We start from the raw sequence: 17,391 nt of genomic DNA, 5'->3' as shown, positions 1-17,391 counted from the left end.
ACTGTATCTTCGTTATTAGCACCCCATATATTCTATAAATAGTAAAAAGTGTTCACTCTCAAACACATGCATTCATTTTTGTTCGACTCAGTGGACTCGAGTTGAACTTGTAGTGGAACCCTACCGTCACTACTGAATGCAACTCAAACTGCTGTACCTAGGATGATTTTTGTTATACATTTAGCTTAAGCCTCCCGATTTTCAACTCCAGAACATTTGAGGTTGAGCACAATGGACTTTGAGCCGAAATATGCGTTATATTTTGTAGTTTTTTTGAGTATTTTTCCCTTTTACTCTTCGACTGCCTAGTTTCAAATTTCGATCTTGGATGATTTTTTGTAAAGTAATGTCGATGAATCGAGAATGTCATAAAGACTTCAATCTATTAAACTTTTTTTTTGTTTGAAGGACTTCAATCTAACAAATTAACATCCTTGTGGCCATTTTAGTCCAAGAAAAAAACATATAAAAAAGTAAAAGCGATACGAAAAATGCCTCAAAAAAATGTACGGTTCTTAGTAGGGCTGGGAAAACGGTCCGGGAACCCGGGGTCCGGCCCGGACCGTTTTGACCCGCAGTCCGAGTCTTACCCGAGCCGGGCATACCCGGCCCGATGGCTCGGGCTTATTGGGCCGGGACTCGGACAGGGACTCAATTCCGAGTCCCGGCCCGATAATCCCGCCCGACACCCGAGCCCGATAAGAGCCCGATAGATGAGCCCGATAGAAGAGCCCGATAGGTAGCCCGACATCAAGCCCGAACAGATCCGCGTGTTTCTATTTAATCCAACGGCTGAGATTAAATAATATCTCAGCCGTTGGATTAAATCCAACCAAGCTATAAATACCCCTTTTTTTTCCAGAGTAAACCCTAAACCTAAACACTACCGCCACTCTCTCTCTCTCTCTCTCTCTTTCCGTCTCCACCTCTCTCTCTTTCCGCCTCTCTCTCTCCCTTTTCCACAAAAATACTAACCCTAAACCTAAATATCCATTATCTTCTTTATAGTACTCCATTATTTTTAGTTGTTATTATTTGTGTTTATATGTAATCATTTGTATTTTGTTTTCATGTTAAAGGTTGTATAATCCATTAATGGTTGTTGTTTGTAAAGATCTCGACTCTAACGAGTCAGATCTGTTTGATCAGACAGATCACAGATGTAAATCTTTGATCTGTCTGATCAAATAGATCGGAGAAAGATCTGATCTAAATGCTGTAAAAATTTTTTATGTGGTTGATCTAAATGTGGTTGGATTTATCGAAGAAATAGTAGTTTGATGGTATTCTTCTTCCCATACTAGAGAAAGAGGTTATACAAGTCTTGGTCTAAGATCAACTCTCTCTCTCTCTCTCTTCCCTGATTTGAGATCTGTGAATATTTTTTTCACAGGCTTTTGATAGGTATAAAAGGGAAATGAAGTTCGATTTCGAAATGGGTTTTGTGTATTTTGTTTGTGTAACATCAACTCTCTCCCTCTCTATCTCTATTTGAAGATCAATGAATGATTTTGAAAAGGAGAAATGAGGATTCAATTCAAAATGATTTTTGTTTTTTTGTGTTGAATGTTAATAAGAAACAGATTTCTTATTTTGGGTATTGAATATGATTTTTGGTGATTAACTTAGTTACTAAACCAATACTTACCAATTTTAAATATATTATGTTTCTAAAAGAATTATCTTAATTTGGTATACAAAAACTCACTTAAAATTGATCCTAGATTCCTCTAGGGGTGAACATCGGTTGGATAACCGACTTTTTGAGCCTATCCATAGTCCAATCCAAAGGGTTCGGTTATTCTAAATTTCAATCCGAACCAATCCGTTCATGATTTGGTTCGGTTACCGAACCAAACTATGCATGAACGGTTTGGTTCGGTTAAATAACCAAACCAAAGTGAAAAAAATTTCAACAACAAACTTTCGAATTTTCAACTTTAAAACTAGCTACAATTATACTTAGAACGTCTAAAAAATAGTATTATCTCACAAACCCTTAAGTCTACATTTACGTGATTAATTCGACATAGTTTATCAACATTCGAGGAAGAGAAAAAAAATGATAAACAATTGAATCATATATTCTCACATATATAATATATAGAAAGTAATAATAAATGGTTTGGTTCGGTTTCTTCGGTTATCCGTCAAACAAATCCATAGACCGAACCAAACCAATCGGTTTTCATATTTTAGTATCCAAACCAATCCGGATAACCATTGGATCGGTGTCCAAACCGGCCAAATCTGTTTGGATCGGATTGGTTTGGTCGGTTCGGATAGTAAATGAACACCCCTAGATTCCTCAATGCTGTTGTCCTTTTTTTTCTATTTGTTTCAAAAACAAAATCTTTGTTTTTTTTTTTAAAACAAATCTATTTTCTTTCTCTGTTTTCTTTTCTAAAAACAAATTTGTTTTCTCTTTTGCTGATAATCATGTATAAAATGGTTGGCATTTTAATTAATAATTGTTCTTTTATTAAATAATTATTTTTTAAATATTTTTAATTCTAAAAAACTCGAGCCCGTCCGGCCCGAGCCCGTTGGAACCCGCTCGGGCAGCCGGGCTCGGACGGGCTACGGGCACTTAGATGGCGTATTTCGTCCGGCCCGATCCGCCCGACTCCCTACTTCGGGCTCGGCTTATCCGAACCCGATCCGCCCGAGCCCGGAACTTTGTAGCCCGAGTCTGTCCGCGCCCGTCCGATTCCCACCCCTAGTTCTTAGCCACTCCGTGAGTCCGTGACAAACCAATAAATTCACGTGCACAAGTTCAAAACGCCATCTGAAATTCACGTTACATTGCACAGGTAAGTACGTTTTTTCGGAAAACTCAAAAAAAGAACAAGAAGAAGAAAGAGAAAACCTAATACTCCATATAGATTCTGTTGAAACCCTCGAGACCGAAATAGCTCCTCCTTCCTTACTTCACAGAAAAGCAAAAAAAAAAAAATCACTACTGGGTTTAGAGAGAGAAAGTTGATTTTGGGGTTTTCTTCTCTTTCACTTTTGATGCTAAAGTAAGTTAAACCCTATGAATTAGATTCAGTTTACAGGTCTTGGTAAGCTTCTTTTTCGGTTTCTTTCTCTCTCTCTAATCTCTATACCGTTGAGCAGCAGCAAAACCCTCGTTCGAACTTAATCCGTAGCTCGTCTCAAGTTGGTGAAGGTACATACCTATAAGTGACTCTGTTGATAAATTCGATTTTGTTAGGTTTGATTAGTTCAATTTTGTGTAATTTGGAACTTATTTGCTATTCAATTTCTAGGGTAAAAGTTGGATACGTAGGTTTTTATGCCGCTCTCTACAGAAAATAAGTGATTCTTGTTCTGGTTTTATGTTTTCGTTCTTTTCTCTGTCTATTAGTATTAGTATCCCAATAAAGTCACAACCTTTTGCAATTACAATGAATTATACATGACTATAGACTCTGTGCATTTGTTTTGGTCTCTCCTAGACCAAAATTTATGTAATTTAGTCTTGGTTGTGCAGTTTTCTTTGGTTTGGTAAAGGGAAAAGGTTTTTTTCTGTAGTGGGTGGGAATTTGTATTCGTCTTCCTCTTTTTCTGATCAATATCTTTGCCTGTCATAGGAATAAAGTGCTATGTCAAAATCGTTTTATTGCTTATGCCCAATTCTGCTTAGTTTTAGGTGAACAGACAGAGCCTTACTTCATAGTCGAAGTTTAGCAGTAGGCGAAACCAAAATCAAGGTTACTAGTCAATTTCTGTTCAATTAACATCCTTCCAAGTAAGCCCCTCAGGTGTTGCGATATATTTATTTCTTGATATGTCTATCTCTCTACATCTCTTCTTTCTCCTCTATAAGTATTGAAGTAGGGCTTTTGAGTAATGTTAAAAAAACGTTTTTACGCGGCGCCTCAATGCAGTTTTCTTTGACAACGCCAGGCGGTAAAGAGGCGTAGCTTCAATCTCATATATTTTAATATATAGTAACTTATTCTATTAATAGTATATTTTATTGAATTTGTCTGTAGTACTACATATTCTTTTACAGTAAAGTTAAAGGATATGAATACTTTCGGTCACTTTCTACCCTTTTGACTTCCTCTAGAAGTTAAAGAGAAACAAAGAAAGTTACTTCAACACCGAGGCGTAAGTTCTGATGTGGTACACCTATATTTTACCTCGAGGCCTACGCCTTGATGCACATCTTATGCGACTTTTTAAACATTGGTTTTGACATACGTTCTAGAGGGGTGTCAGAATGTCACAGAACTTTTCGCTTATCTACAAAGACATTGCTTTGATAGTCTGTTGGGATTTCGATGGGCTTTATGCTTCCAGTTTGTTAATTAACAGTATCTTATCAATCTTGATCAGGTAATGAGTTGGATATACTTGTTGAAGTTGTTATTCGTTTTAGGGTATTAGTGGTTGAGGGGGTCTAGATCAGTGAATGTTTGGTTGATGTTGGATGATTATCTCGATGGATTTGAATGCCCCCCCATTGCCTGAAGAAGACGACGAAGAGATTTTCGGATCACATGTTGAAGAAGAAGAAGAAACCATTCATGATGAACCGGAGACTTCAGTTCAATTGTTACGCAGAGTACTACTTATTCATACAACTCTTTTTATATTTACATTTGAATTGGTTTCTTAGAGATTTTTACATCCTCTTTGTTGCTTATCACTCTTGCAAGCATTTAAATGGTCTCACTGGAAAATTTATGCAAAGTTCATTTTTTTCTTTACCTTTATTGTTGTAAATCTCATGCAATTGTGTAACAATTTATAATATATTATAGATTCCAATACAATATTCGATGTATTATGTTTACATTCTACAAGTACACGAATGTGTAAGGGATTCTTGATATACTGGGAAATGGAGCAGCTTCGTTTCGTACTTTCACGACAAAATGAAAAATTACAAAATCACATTTGGCAGTGACCAAATTGTCATCTTACCTGTTTCTAATGGTATATATTTGCATCACGAGAAAACAACCACTCTGATTGACTGTTTTGTACTTTCTGAAGTTCTGTTGTGGGTATTGACCTGTATTGATGATAAGCGACAAAAAGTTAGGATATATATATTATTTATTTTACGAGCGGATAGTTTATATTGCTGATGGTTATATGTTTTTTGTTGACTGTTGATTTCAATCTCTTAGGAGCGGGAAGAAAGGCGCCAGCGTTTGAAAAGAGAAAACCAAGACGAGGGACCCGTGCGGAGTGTACAACCACGAAGGGCAGATCCAGTGGTTCAGATTAGGAATACAAGATTTTATGACAAAAGCAAGCTACCCGCCGGTACGTGTAGCCCTATACAATGTATAACTATGTTTTATATTTTAGATGCAGAATCTAATCTTTGACTTGGGGTAGGCAGGATACTTCTTGCAGCTAATAGTTCAATTCAGTGGAGACAGCTATCTGTCATAGAATCTGAAATCTAGATATGTCGTTACTTTATCATGTTTAGTTTCTTCTAGCCTTCTAGGACCAATTATTGCATTGAATATGTCTAAATCAACAATTAAATGCATCCATTGTTAAAAGAAGGATCTTTAGTAGCTAGATATGGCTAAAGCTGATGGTTGTTAAAGAATTTCTTCCTACTTGCTTCCATAATTAATGTTCTCAAGAACCCCGGGGTCAGCTAATTAATACACTTACATTTTGTGTGGATTTATGAGTTGTTGTAAGTTTCTTTTTGAAAAAAATCACGTGATATGGATGGAAACATGGGATACGTTTCCAGGTTATCGCAATTGCTTCTTCCAAATAGGTAATACAACATAGAAAACGAAACTACATTTTTTGATAGTTTAACTAAATCATATGATATTTCTTGTCAAATGTTTACACTCCTACTCCTCATTATCAAATTATTATTACTTCTGCTACTATGATTGATGCTGTTTTTGCTGTTATTATTATTATTATTATTATTATTATTATTATTCATTTGAATCATTTCAACATTTTCAATTTTGGAATATTTGTTTGATTACCTTGGCTCGAGGACATCTTGTTTTATATCTAGAGTGTATCTACTCTAATTGATTACACCCTTTAAGAGGACTGCAGCTTGCCTACGTTCTAAATTCGACATTCTTAATGAGTTTCACGTGTTTCTGATCCTTCAGTGTCTTATGTTCTTAAATAGTGGTTGGGGTTTACTGATTACTTAAAGAGCCCCTTGAAGAGCTTCATTGTTATTTGGCATTAAAAGAACTCCCTGTGACATTTTTGTGTCACATCATGATGTCATTTCGTCATCTTTCTTTGAATTTACTCATATCAGTATTCGTATTTCAGGTTGGTTAGATTGCCCTGCAGCAGGTCAAGCGATTGGGTACTTAATCCCGTCTAAAGTTCCTCTGGGTGAAACTTTTAATGAATGTGTACTTCCTGGTAAAAGATACTCTTGGAAACAGGTTATTCATCAGCAAAGGGTTATAGGAAGGGAAGTACGTCTACCACCTTGAAACTGTTCATCAAAGTGTTATTTCCGTTTTTCTTGATTTCTATTGATTCAGAAAGTTAACATATCAATCACAGATTGATTGGTGGAGAAGTAATTAAAGCAGATTGATTCCCTTTTTTGGTAGTTATGATATGCATGTCTAATTCTTGAGTGAGATATGAGACAAGAAACTGTTGACTATTTAGGGATGTAACTTTGTCATAGTGCTATGCGTACAAGTGTAAAAAAATACTTAAATCTGGAAAGGAGGTGTTATTTTCTAATGTTATGAACTTTTTATGACATGGAAAGTTGGAAACCTCCCTGTTCTTATCTTCATCTGTCAACTTCGTATCCACTCCTTCTGTTCATTTTTCCATTTGTTAAAACTTTCTAGTTTTCATTTCTACGCTATCTAACTCCATTCATAGTATAGTTAGCTACTCATGTAGTCACATGCTATGTTTAATAAGATGAATTTTGCTTGATGCGGACCTCAATATTATTTTGGCACTTCAAATAATAATGTTAATGACTCAATATTGCATTGGTAGATTGTTCTTCTACTTGCTTTTCTTAATTTGGTTGTTGATTCTTGGTTGTTTTTCTACATGTTGGTCTAAATGAAGGACTTTTTGAGGTGTGAAAACTAGTGCTTAGGTTTTGAGTCTTAAACGAGGTCTTACCAAGCAAACTGCCTCAACGCTTAACCATGTATTGGAAACGTTGGTGTATGAGTTGACAAATTGCACATGTTTTTTTTTTTTTCTAATTTATGAATAATATCACTTGATAAGAATGCTGTGAAAGTAATTATCCTATTGTCTGTTAATAGTACCTGTTCGTCTTCTTTCCCTAGCTTGGGTTAGTCATTAACCTGACAAACTCAATATCCTATTGTCTGTTAATAGTACCCGTTCACCTTCTTTCCTCAGCTTGGTTTAGTTATTGACCTGACAAACACAACCCGCTATTATCAACCATCAGATTTGAAGAAACAGGGTATTAAGCATGTTAAGGTGAGAATTAGATTGCTTTTGTAATATTCATTTCTGATTTGCTATCTAATATTGTGGTTGGACTGTAATGATCTTCTAATCTACATAGTTTCTTTTTTTTTTTCTTCCAAAAACTTAGATTGCGTGCAAGGGAAGGGATTCCGTACCTGATAACGAGTCTGTCAATACCTTCTTCTACGAGGTATGCTCCCGCTGATATTGTTTGCTCCACATGCATTTTCTTTACAGGACATCTTATACTTCCTTGTGGTGGCACTGTTGATTTGTCTAGATGGACATTTTTTAACTTGAAAGTATATTATCTTGGCTGGAATGTTTATTGATATTTGTGATTTACTAGAGTTCGGTAACTGGATTTAGATATGTGATTCAAAATAAAGAGCATAAATGGAGCAGTCGTCTTGCTGTGGATAATGAGTGTAGTATTGTGCATTGTTGTCGGCTTACTTCGTAGCAAGCGTAGGTAACATGGCAAACCTTGCAGAGTCACGAGTCTCGCATGTGCTGCTGTTTTAGGAACAAGTAGTTGGTTGCTTATTGAATCCTCCAACTAAGCAACTATGGGGGCTATAATTCATGATGAAACTTAAAATTGGAGCTAATGCTAAGTGCTTTTGAGACTTGGCGCTGCTGATGTATGAAATTCGTTCTGTATGACTCTGCCCATGTGTTGAAAAAATAGGACTTTTAGAACCTTTATTGTTCCAATGATCTATTAATTTACTGACAAGGTCTGCTCAAATTTTTTAGATTTATGTGAATCAGTTTGTCAAGCATGCGTTCCTGATTGATTATGAGTACTGATATTTGAGGTTGGTTTCAGGTTTTGCAGTTCTATTCTCGCCAGAAGCAGTCAAAGAAGTATATTCTTGTGCATTGCACTCATGGGCATAATCGAACAGGTTTTATGATTGTTCATTTCCTTATGCGATCACAGTCTCTTTCTGTTTCCGAGGTGAGCATGTGTATTTTTCTGTGGTTACTCTATGATTCTCTTCTTGTGCCATATATTCATAAATTTTTGTGGCGGTTGTGTTTGGGCAGGCAATACAAATGTTCTCTGATGCGCGGCCTCCAGGGATCTATAAACAAGATTATATTGATGCATTATACACATTTTATCATGAAAGGAAGCATGAGAATGTGGTTTGCCCTTCCACACCAGAGTGGAAAAGATCTTCTGATCTTGATCTCAATGGTGAAGCTGTGCCGGATGAGGATGATGATGGTATTAAGCAAGCTCCTTTGGAAGTATGCACTCTAATCCAAATATATCTTTGTTAGTTATGCCATTGTGCTTTGAACATATAGTACAAAACACCATGTCAACTATACTATTGGTAGCATATATGATTATGATCTTGGTCTCTTTTTGCTCAAATCACATGATATGATTCAACTAGATGATGTCTGCAGTTAGGAGGATTGGGCTTTCTTTTTTCCTGGGTATCTGAAAAAAGTGGGGCGGAAGCTGGCAGCTTCAGCCCAGTGTTTGACATGCCTTTTGAGCTCTGAAGTACTGAAGTTCTAATATTAGTGATTCTGTTACCTTGTTTGCAGGACAACCATGTGCAAAACGAAGTAATGACAAATGATGACGTTTTGGGGGATGCGATACCTCCTGAACAACAAGATGTAATGCGAAACTTCTGCTATCATACACTAAAGTTAGGAATAGGGGTACGCACTGATCTTTCTCTTCTGTCTTTTACCTATTCGATATAGTTCATTTTGTCACTATAGATTACATAGAACTTACACTCTTAACTGCTTTCAATTGTATATTTCTATCTGTCTTGCCCTTTTGTGTATATTCAACAGTTTTTTATAATTGTATTGAATGAATAAACGGATAACATTTTTTTTTTTCTTTTGAACATCATAGAATTAACTACTAGTCGTTCTATGCTGGTTTTAATTTCATTATGTACATGCACATTTTATTTAATTTTGGAACTTCTGACGTTGTTCGTTTTTTTTGGCTTTAGAGGAGATACTATGTGCTTTGTCTTAGTTATCAGATACTGATATGATTATTAGTCGGATCTCTGGATCTCTTATATGCTTCAACTATTTCTAATTCAAATTTTAATTATGTTTTACGTTCTTGCTGAACAGGCAAGAGGAACTTCTCAGTTTCCAGGATCGCACCCCGTTTCCCTCAACAGGTTTAATTCCCTCTCTTATTTAAGACATAAAAATCTAAGATGTGATTGCTATACCAACAAACTCATTAACGTTGTTGCTAGTTCTTCATTCATGATTCTCCACGAAATGTTTATATATATGCTTTTCTCGTGCATCGATATCTTTAAGGAGAAGTATATGTCTTTATGTAGTTTTAAGTCAGAAGACAAGAGGTACCCAGCAGACAAAGTATACTAACTTCATTGATAAATTTGAGCTTTGAAGAAAACTTTAAGAATCAAATAAAGTACAAACCTGTTCCAGAAGTGCATAAAAAAGAGCTCTTCTGCTATGTCACACTAATCACAGCAACTAGTACTGAAAAAGGGAAATTGCCCCAACACCAATTTTCCTGGCCCCAAAGGTGGCTTAAGGATTCCTCGGCTGAAGGCAACACTATTTACCAGTTCTTAATGTTTTCTTTTTATCTGTTCGATGTCTTATAGAGTTAGTATTTGAGGAGCATTTATTGACCCATTAAAAACGAAGGTTATCGTACACGCCTGCATTTGAGTTTTGAACGAAACAAAGTATAATAAATTGAGAAAAATTATCAACTTAAGACATTTGTTAGAAACTAACAAGGAAGTTTACTTACGTATGACGTAAAATTGAGAAGATAAGTTCATGATATAAATATATCAAATCAAATGCAAGAATCAGACGTGAATACCGGGTTCATAGCTTTATTAGATGAAATGTGAACATCATGATGCCCATTTAGGGTCGTGGCTGACAATTTCGGGACCCAGTGCCAAATTCCAACTGAGGCCCTTCTGTACTGAAATATGCTAAGTAAAACAAAATTTACATGCGAATTAATGAAAACACATTTGAAATGATTTGTGAGTTAAAAATTATATTTAATCATTGATGAATCTAAGTTCAAACGAATGACGTTTTTTTTATCACCGACTTATTATTATCTCAAATAATACTTCCCTGTGCTGTATAGGCTTTTATTTGGAATTAGGATTTCAACAATATCTTCTCACACGATCCAAATTAAGGTCTATAAAAATAGATTTGATAAAGAACCATGAATTAGATAGCGAGATTTGTAAGAGAAGAGAGGGGACTGCAAAAAAGAGAGATTGAAAAACGGAAAGAGGAAAAAGAAAAAGAGGGAGATAGAGGTATTTCTCAACAAAGATAGAGATTTGTGTGAAAAAGATGGGTTTGCAAATAGAGAAGATATGTGATTTAGGAGATCTTAATGTATTAATTGTTATGCAAATGAGAGTAGTAAAATTAAACAAAAAAAATATGGGTAGAGTGGACATTTAAAAACTTGACCTAACATGCATGGATGTTTAACAAAAATTGACCTAAAATGCATGGATGTTTAACAAAAAAGTAATACCTACCAACTAAGCTCTTAATACTCTATTGTCTACTTCTCAAGCGTTTATTATTAGTCATGTGTAGCAGACCCGAGATTGTAACAAAAGAAAATAAAAAATAGACCCCTTGTGGTGAGGGGCTCTGTGCGGGCTCACAGCCCGCACCCCCACCACACGGCCCTAAATTCCCATTGCTAGAAGCATATATATTGCTTGAATTACATAATATCTTCTCTGCTTGGTACTTCAAAAGCTTTGACTTCATATAACTTTCAACTAATAATGGCCTTAATCATGTACAATGCAGAGAAAACTTACAACTGCTGAGGCAGCGCTACTACTATGCTACATGGAAAGCTGATGGTACACGATATATGATGCTTATAACTGGTGATGGGTGTTACTTGATAGATAGAAATTTTTGTTTCCGAAGAGTCCAGATGAGGTTCCCATTAAAACAACCCACCGAGGTCTGTATGCATGTATTTCTGCTTTCAGTCTTTCAGATTATTACTAATTTACTTTATTATTATTATTATTATTTATTTATTTATTTATTTTTAACTTTTATGGTTTCCAAGTTCCAAGTGCTCCATCTTTATTCTGATCAGTGATTTTCTTTCACTCGTAAGGGTCTGGCTAAAGATACTCACAACTTAACGCTGCTTGATGGTGAGATGGTGATCGACACCTTACCAGATTCCAATAAGCAAGAGAGAAGATACCTGATTTACGATCTAATGGCAATCAATGGTGTATCTATTAGAGAGGTTGGATACGTAACTCTGTTTAAAAAGTGTCTTTCATAATGGTTATCTGTCTTCTCAGTTTTATTAATTTGTGATGCTGAAGTAAACAGGAGCAGAATGGGTGTTTATTGTATTGTTTGTGAGGCTTCACTTGCATTAAGTGTACTTGATAGTGCAATTTGGCAGTGTTTTGAACGTAAGACTTCATAAACAATAGCATTGCATTATTTGAGTTTCTAACAATGTGCCAGAGGGTTCAGTAGTAATGAACACCGTTTAGCCAAGGACGAGCCCCCATCTGACTGTTCTGTGCAACATGTGATGATGTGAAAACTGTCTAACGTGGATTGCATTTCCACTCGATGGTCGACATGGAAAGCTTGGTATCATATTTTCACACACCAAATTCTCAAACATTACACAAAATCTTGAATACCTTGACAATCCTTCTCCTTTGTTCATTGACCATGTTAACTGTGTATATGTATACTCTGTTTGGTACTTTGGTGTTAAAGTATGAACCTGGAAGTAGCTGGGGATTCCCATGCCCCTTGACGGCACGTCTCGAGAAATTTACTTCGATGCTTGTTTATGTTTGGTATATTTTTTGCACTTCTTTTTTGCTCTGGCGGATATCATGTAATTACTTTTTCGTGTGTAGTATATGACTTGCATTATATAGGCTATGCAATTAACAGAACTAATTATAATTGATGCAGAGGCCTTTCTGTGAAAGGTGGAAGATGCTGGAAAAAGAAGTGATTGAACCTCGAAATCATGAACGCCAGTATATCTATCAAAGCAGAAATCCTTATTACAGATATGACATGGAGCCATTCAGAGTATGCAAGAAAGAATATTACTGATTTAAATTGTTGATGTGTTTTAGACTTTTCCAGTCAATTGGTCTTTTGATGTACTTTGAGTTGATCAGGTGAGAAGAAAGGACTTCTGGTTGCTATCTACAATTACCAAGCTGTTAAAGGAATTCATTCCGAGGCTTTCACATGCAGCAGATGGTCTTATATTTCAGGTACTCGATATGAGATAAAGTGTGTCATGAGGTTTTCTGAAAAATACGTTACATCAATTTTATAAGCGACTGATTATTTGTATCCGAAAAGTTCAGTCCTTCCTCCTTTTGGTACAGATACAGTGTTATGACAATATATAATTAGTACTGATGCCTGTTTTCAGGGTTGGGACGATCCTTATGTGCCTCGCACCCATGAAGGTCTTCTGAAGTGGAAATATCCTGAAATGAACTCAGTTGATTTTCTGTTTGAGGTTATACCATTAATCGCTCATTAAAATTGCCCATCTTTATAAGTTTTAGGAACTTCTATTCCATGTTTCTATAGTTTTACATTTCACCCCTCTTGTAGACTTGTACTTGCTAAATGTAAGTGGTGCATGTTGCCGTAGGTGATTGATGATCGTCAATTGTTGTTTCTTTATGAGCGTGGGAAGAAGAAACTGATGGATGGGAATCGTGTCGTGTTTAATGGTAGAATACATATTTCATCCCTCTCTCATTTATAATTTATACCTTCTATTATTGGAACACAATAGGAAATTAGCTTGCAACTTCCCTCTTATAAGTTATAACTACATATTTTTTTCATCAGCATATGCATTCATATAGTTCCGTCCACCTTAGGTGAGACATCTTTAAGATCTTTTTGTCGTGGAATTTAAAAGTTTTACCAAAGAGGTAAAATTCCTTAAAGAGATGTTCCTGAGCATGAAATTTCATCCGACTTCTTTTTACGCCTTTTCTGCATTGGAACTCTATCTCACCTTAAGAGGCTAAGATGCAAATAGTATCTATTAGAAGTGATCTGATTCTTTTCATGAACCTATTTTGGATGAACATTTGGTGCAAATTGTCACGAGTTTCGGTCATTGCCCAAAGCACTTTTTGTGTTAATGATGCACTTTTACGACCACAGTAAAAGACAGACTTTCGGTTTGTCGCCATACACCAGTGAAGTCTCGGATAAGCATAATAAGTCATTATAAGTACTAGGTCATTTGCCGTACGGGTACTCGTAATCCATACTGGTACAAAGTCTCGGATATGACTAACCAAAAATCCCGCTATGTGGACTTGCAGTACACAGACATCTTCTTGTCGTAATTATTAGGTTCATCATCTTTAATGATGAAGTTCTTTGGTTCGACCTTTTGGAGTTGTACACAAGGACATTAACCAAAGAGTTGGATTCTGTTTGTGTAACATCATTTAGAACATTTATGTCCAAGGCAACTCAATTTTTTTTAGTGTTTTCTTTGAAGAATGCTTTTTGTCCATTTGGGCACCAAAATCTCATCTTATAGCCAAGTAACCCAATTCACAGATATCGAAGATCCATCAGAGTACTCGGGAAAGATCGTTGAGTGTTCCTGGGATTCCGAAGAACATGTCTGGGTATGCATGCGGATCAGGGCAGACAAGTCAACTCCAAATGATATCAATACCTACAGGAAGGTCGTCCTCTCTCTCTCTCTCTCTCTCTCTCTCTCTCTCTATATATATATATATATATATATATATATATATATCCTGAAGTACATTTTTAAGAATGTTCGAAGAGGAACTGGCCTTACATTTCATCTTTACTTGGTCAAGAACAGGTGATGAGGAGCATAAAGGACAATATCACGGAGGATGTGGTTTTAGATGATATAGGGGAGATTGTTCGCCTACCCATGTATGCTGATAGGATTAAGAGCGACAGCAAACCCCATCATGGTCACAAACAAAATTTGGTCCGTAGACGGTGATACATTGTTTCATAATTCAAAGGAAATTCCCTTACTTAAAGCTCTCTCCCCATCAGATAAAGTCAGAATCAGGGGTTTATGCCCGGAACGGCTAAGAGGCACAGACACATTGTAGAATTAGATTGTGATATTATTGGCTTATGTAGAATTAGATTAATTACTTTTATCTAGTGGTGAAAGATTGGAGAATTGATAGGATTATCATGTATACAGAGTATACTTGGTTTAATAAGTTGACTACAGAATTAGGTATAAGCTCTCTCTGGCGCATCATTGAGTTGAATGTTTCTTGCAGATTTCTAATATTGTTATCATTTAGGTATCTTATTTCTAGGCCACCGTTTTGGGGAAACAAGAAAATCTTCTCTGTGTACAAAATTTTGGTTCAAAAATTTTAGACAAAATTTCTTGTTTCCTTTTTGTTTCCCTTAAATTTCTTGATTGCTTTTTGTTTCCCTTAAGGGTGTGTTTGATATCTCCTATTTCCATGGAAACAAAAGAATTTCTAAGAAAATAGGTATTTCCACCGTTTGATACGAAGTATAATTTCATGGCTTTAATTCCTTAGAGAATCTATTTCCATGAAATAGTCCACTTTTAATTCCTTGCCCCCCTCTAAGAATTAGTTTCCGTGGAAAATCAAAATAAAAATATTTTTATATATTCGGATACTTAAAACTTAATATTTATCTCCATATATGTTCAAAGTGACATTTTTGCCCGTAAAACTTAGCAAAATAAATTTTTACTTATACATTGGGCAAATGACATTTTTATCATTCTTAGAAAATGATATGTTTACAAAGTTGTCAAGATGGCATTTTGGCTTTATATAGCCAAAATTATATTTTTACCCTTTTATAATATCAAATTACATTGTTGTCAAAATGACATTTTTACCCTCATATATATCAAAATGACATTTTTACCCTAATCTGGTCCGAATGACATTCTTACCTTTATCTTGTAAAAATAGCATGTCTACGTTTTTACATTAAAATGACAATTTTACCCTTTTATATTAGTAAAATCTCTTTTTTATCCAGACGTTGTCAAATTTACATTTTTTTATCTTGTTTTATTCACAGCTTGACATTCTTACACTTATATTAGCAAAGTGACACAAAGTTAAATAATTTTACAACATAGGGATAAAAATATAATTTTGAAAACATAAGGATAAAAATGTTATTTAGGCAACATAAGGATGAAAATGTAATTTTGGCAACATAAAATTAAAAAATGTATTTTGACTACATAAAGAGTAAATAAAAACTCTTAGTTGAATATTATATTCGTAGAAGTTAGTTGTCAGCCAAATAACAAATTAAGTTTGTAATTCTACGAAATAATAAATGACTAACACGCGAAAGAACTCTTATTTCCACGGAATAAATTCCGTGGAATAAACTCCGTGGAAGACTTTTATTTCCTTAAAATTATTTCTCTGATATCAAACACAACCTAAATTTCTTGTTTCCTTTTTGTTTCCCTTGAATATTTTTTTCCACCTCTCTCCTCTCTGCCCACCGGTGACCACCCCTTTCTCTTGCATCTCTTTCTTTCTGTTAGATCTTTCTCTCTTTGTTGGGTCTCTGTCTCTCGGATTTCCTCTCTAGGATCTTTCTCGGACAAAGATCCATGTGGTTTCAGCCAGGATCCATGAGTGAAAAATAGGGTTCCAGTTCGACTAAAACCAGGGAAGGGTGTTCCAGGACGGCTAAAACATGGGGTTCAGCTGGGAATCAATTACAAGACCGAGGAAGAGATTCTAGAGAGATGAGAGAGATCCAAGATTAAGAAAATGGAGGTGGTGATCGAAATTGATGGTGGAAAACGGGGATGGGGAAGAAGAAATTTCCCCAAAGACATACTAGAGAGAGAGCAAAGAGTGGAGGTGGTGGCCGGAATTTTTAGTCGAAAAATTGGAGATGAAAAAAAAATTGGAGATGAAGAAAAATGAAATCTCCAGAAAATTTGACAACAGTCTTTACGTTCATTTAAAATTTTGTGCTCCGAAAAACTTTTTGCTCCGAAAAACTTTTTAGTTTCCCCAAAGGGGGATTGAGCCATTGGTCCAAAAAGGGGGCCAAAATGAAAATTTCACCCAAAGTTGCCTAAAAATGAAAGGGAGGTCCAATGTGTCAGTTTGGGGGTCAAAATTACGTAAAGGGCCCTTAGAAAATAAAGTATTTACCGTTCATGCCATCGAAAATTCTCGGAAAACGATTTTTTTTTCTGAAAATTATTTTATTTACTGGTAAAAAAATTTGGGCGGGAATTTGAAATTTCGTTTGAAAATTTCAAAACTTCGAAAAAAAAAATTTGTGACCGGGAAATTATTTTATTTACTGGAAATTTTTTTCTGCACTAGACACTTTTGCTGGGCGGGAATTTAAAATTTTCAAAATTTGCCCGGAAATTTAAAATTTTCAAAAAATTTTGAAATTTTGGGCGGGAATTTGAAATTTCGTAAAAAAAATTTGGGCGGGAATTTGAAATTTCGTTTGAAAATTTAAAAACTTCGAAAAAAAAATTTGAGATTGGGAAATTATTTTATTTACTGGAAATTTTTTTCTGTACTAGACACTTTTGCTGGGCGGGAATTTAAAAATTTCAAAATTTGCCCGGGAATTTAAAATTTTCAAAAAAATTTGATATTTTGGCCGGGAATTTGAAATTTCGTTTAAAAATTTGAAAATTTCGAAAAAAAGATTTCGTTTGAAAATTGGAATTTTTTGTGTAAGGGAAATTATTTTATTTACCGGGAAGAGATGGTTTGCTGGGCGGGAATTTGAAATTTCGTTTTCAAATTTTCAAAAAATTTTGAAACTTTGAATTTTTCGTATACTGGTAAATTA

The 17,391-nt window shown here is 35.3% G+C and overlaps 1 protein-coding gene across 1 annotated transcript; it reads left to right on the top strand.

Annotated features, from left to right (window-relative positions):
• The first annotated feature begins 458 nt into the window (after nt 1–458).
• On the top strand, nt 459–14,782 carry LOC147563799 (uncharacterized). The gene is made up of 19 exons (XM_086640721.1): nt 459–518; nt 2,731–3,172; nt 4,348–4,576; nt 5,148–5,286; nt 6,298–6,449; nt 7,381–7,464; nt 7,583–7,645; nt 8,288–8,419; nt 8,509–8,715; nt 9,025–9,144; nt 9,583–9,632; nt 11,302–11,464; nt 11,627–11,764; nt 12,463–12,585; nt 12,678–12,776; nt 12,941–13,030; nt 13,169–13,250; nt 14,104–14,234; nt 14,381–14,782. The coding sequence occupies exons 3-19, from the start codon at nt 4,442–4,444 to the stop codon at nt 14,528–14,530; spliced, it is 2,058 nt and encodes a 685-aa protein (XP_086496847.1). The 5' UTR covers nt 459–518; nt 2,731–3,172; nt 4,348–4,441; the 3' UTR covers nt 14,531–14,782.
• Nucleotides 14,783–17,391: the final 2,609 nt, after the last annotated feature.

The sequence above is a fragment of the Eschscholzia californica genome, unplaced genomic scaffold (assembly GCF_041429995.1).
Source record: "Eschscholzia californica isolate CP2 unplaced genomic scaffold, dmEscCali1.0.p SCAF_1, whole genome shotgun sequence".
Lineage (NCBI taxonomy): Eukaryota > Viridiplantae > Streptophyta > Magnoliopsida > Ranunculales > Papaveraceae > Eschscholzia > Eschscholzia californica.
The sequence above is the reverse complement of the archived record's forward strand: the minus strand, read 5'-3'. Positions and strand labels throughout refer to the sequence as shown.

Bases quoted from the DNA above. Each gene is read 5' to 3' on its own strand.
- LOC147563799 (XM_086640721.1), top strand. From the start codon at position 4,442: ATGATTATCTCGATGGATTTGAATGCCCCCCCATTGCCTGAAGAAGAC. The intron at 5,287-6,297 runs GTACGTGTAGCC...TTCGTATTTCAG, and splicing joins CAAAAGCAAGCTACCCGCCG to GTTGGTTAGATTGCCCTGCA. The intron at 8,420-8,508 runs GTGAGCATGTGT...GTGTTTGGGCAG, and splicing joins AGTCTCTTTCTGTTTCCGAG to GCAATACAAATGTTCTCTGA.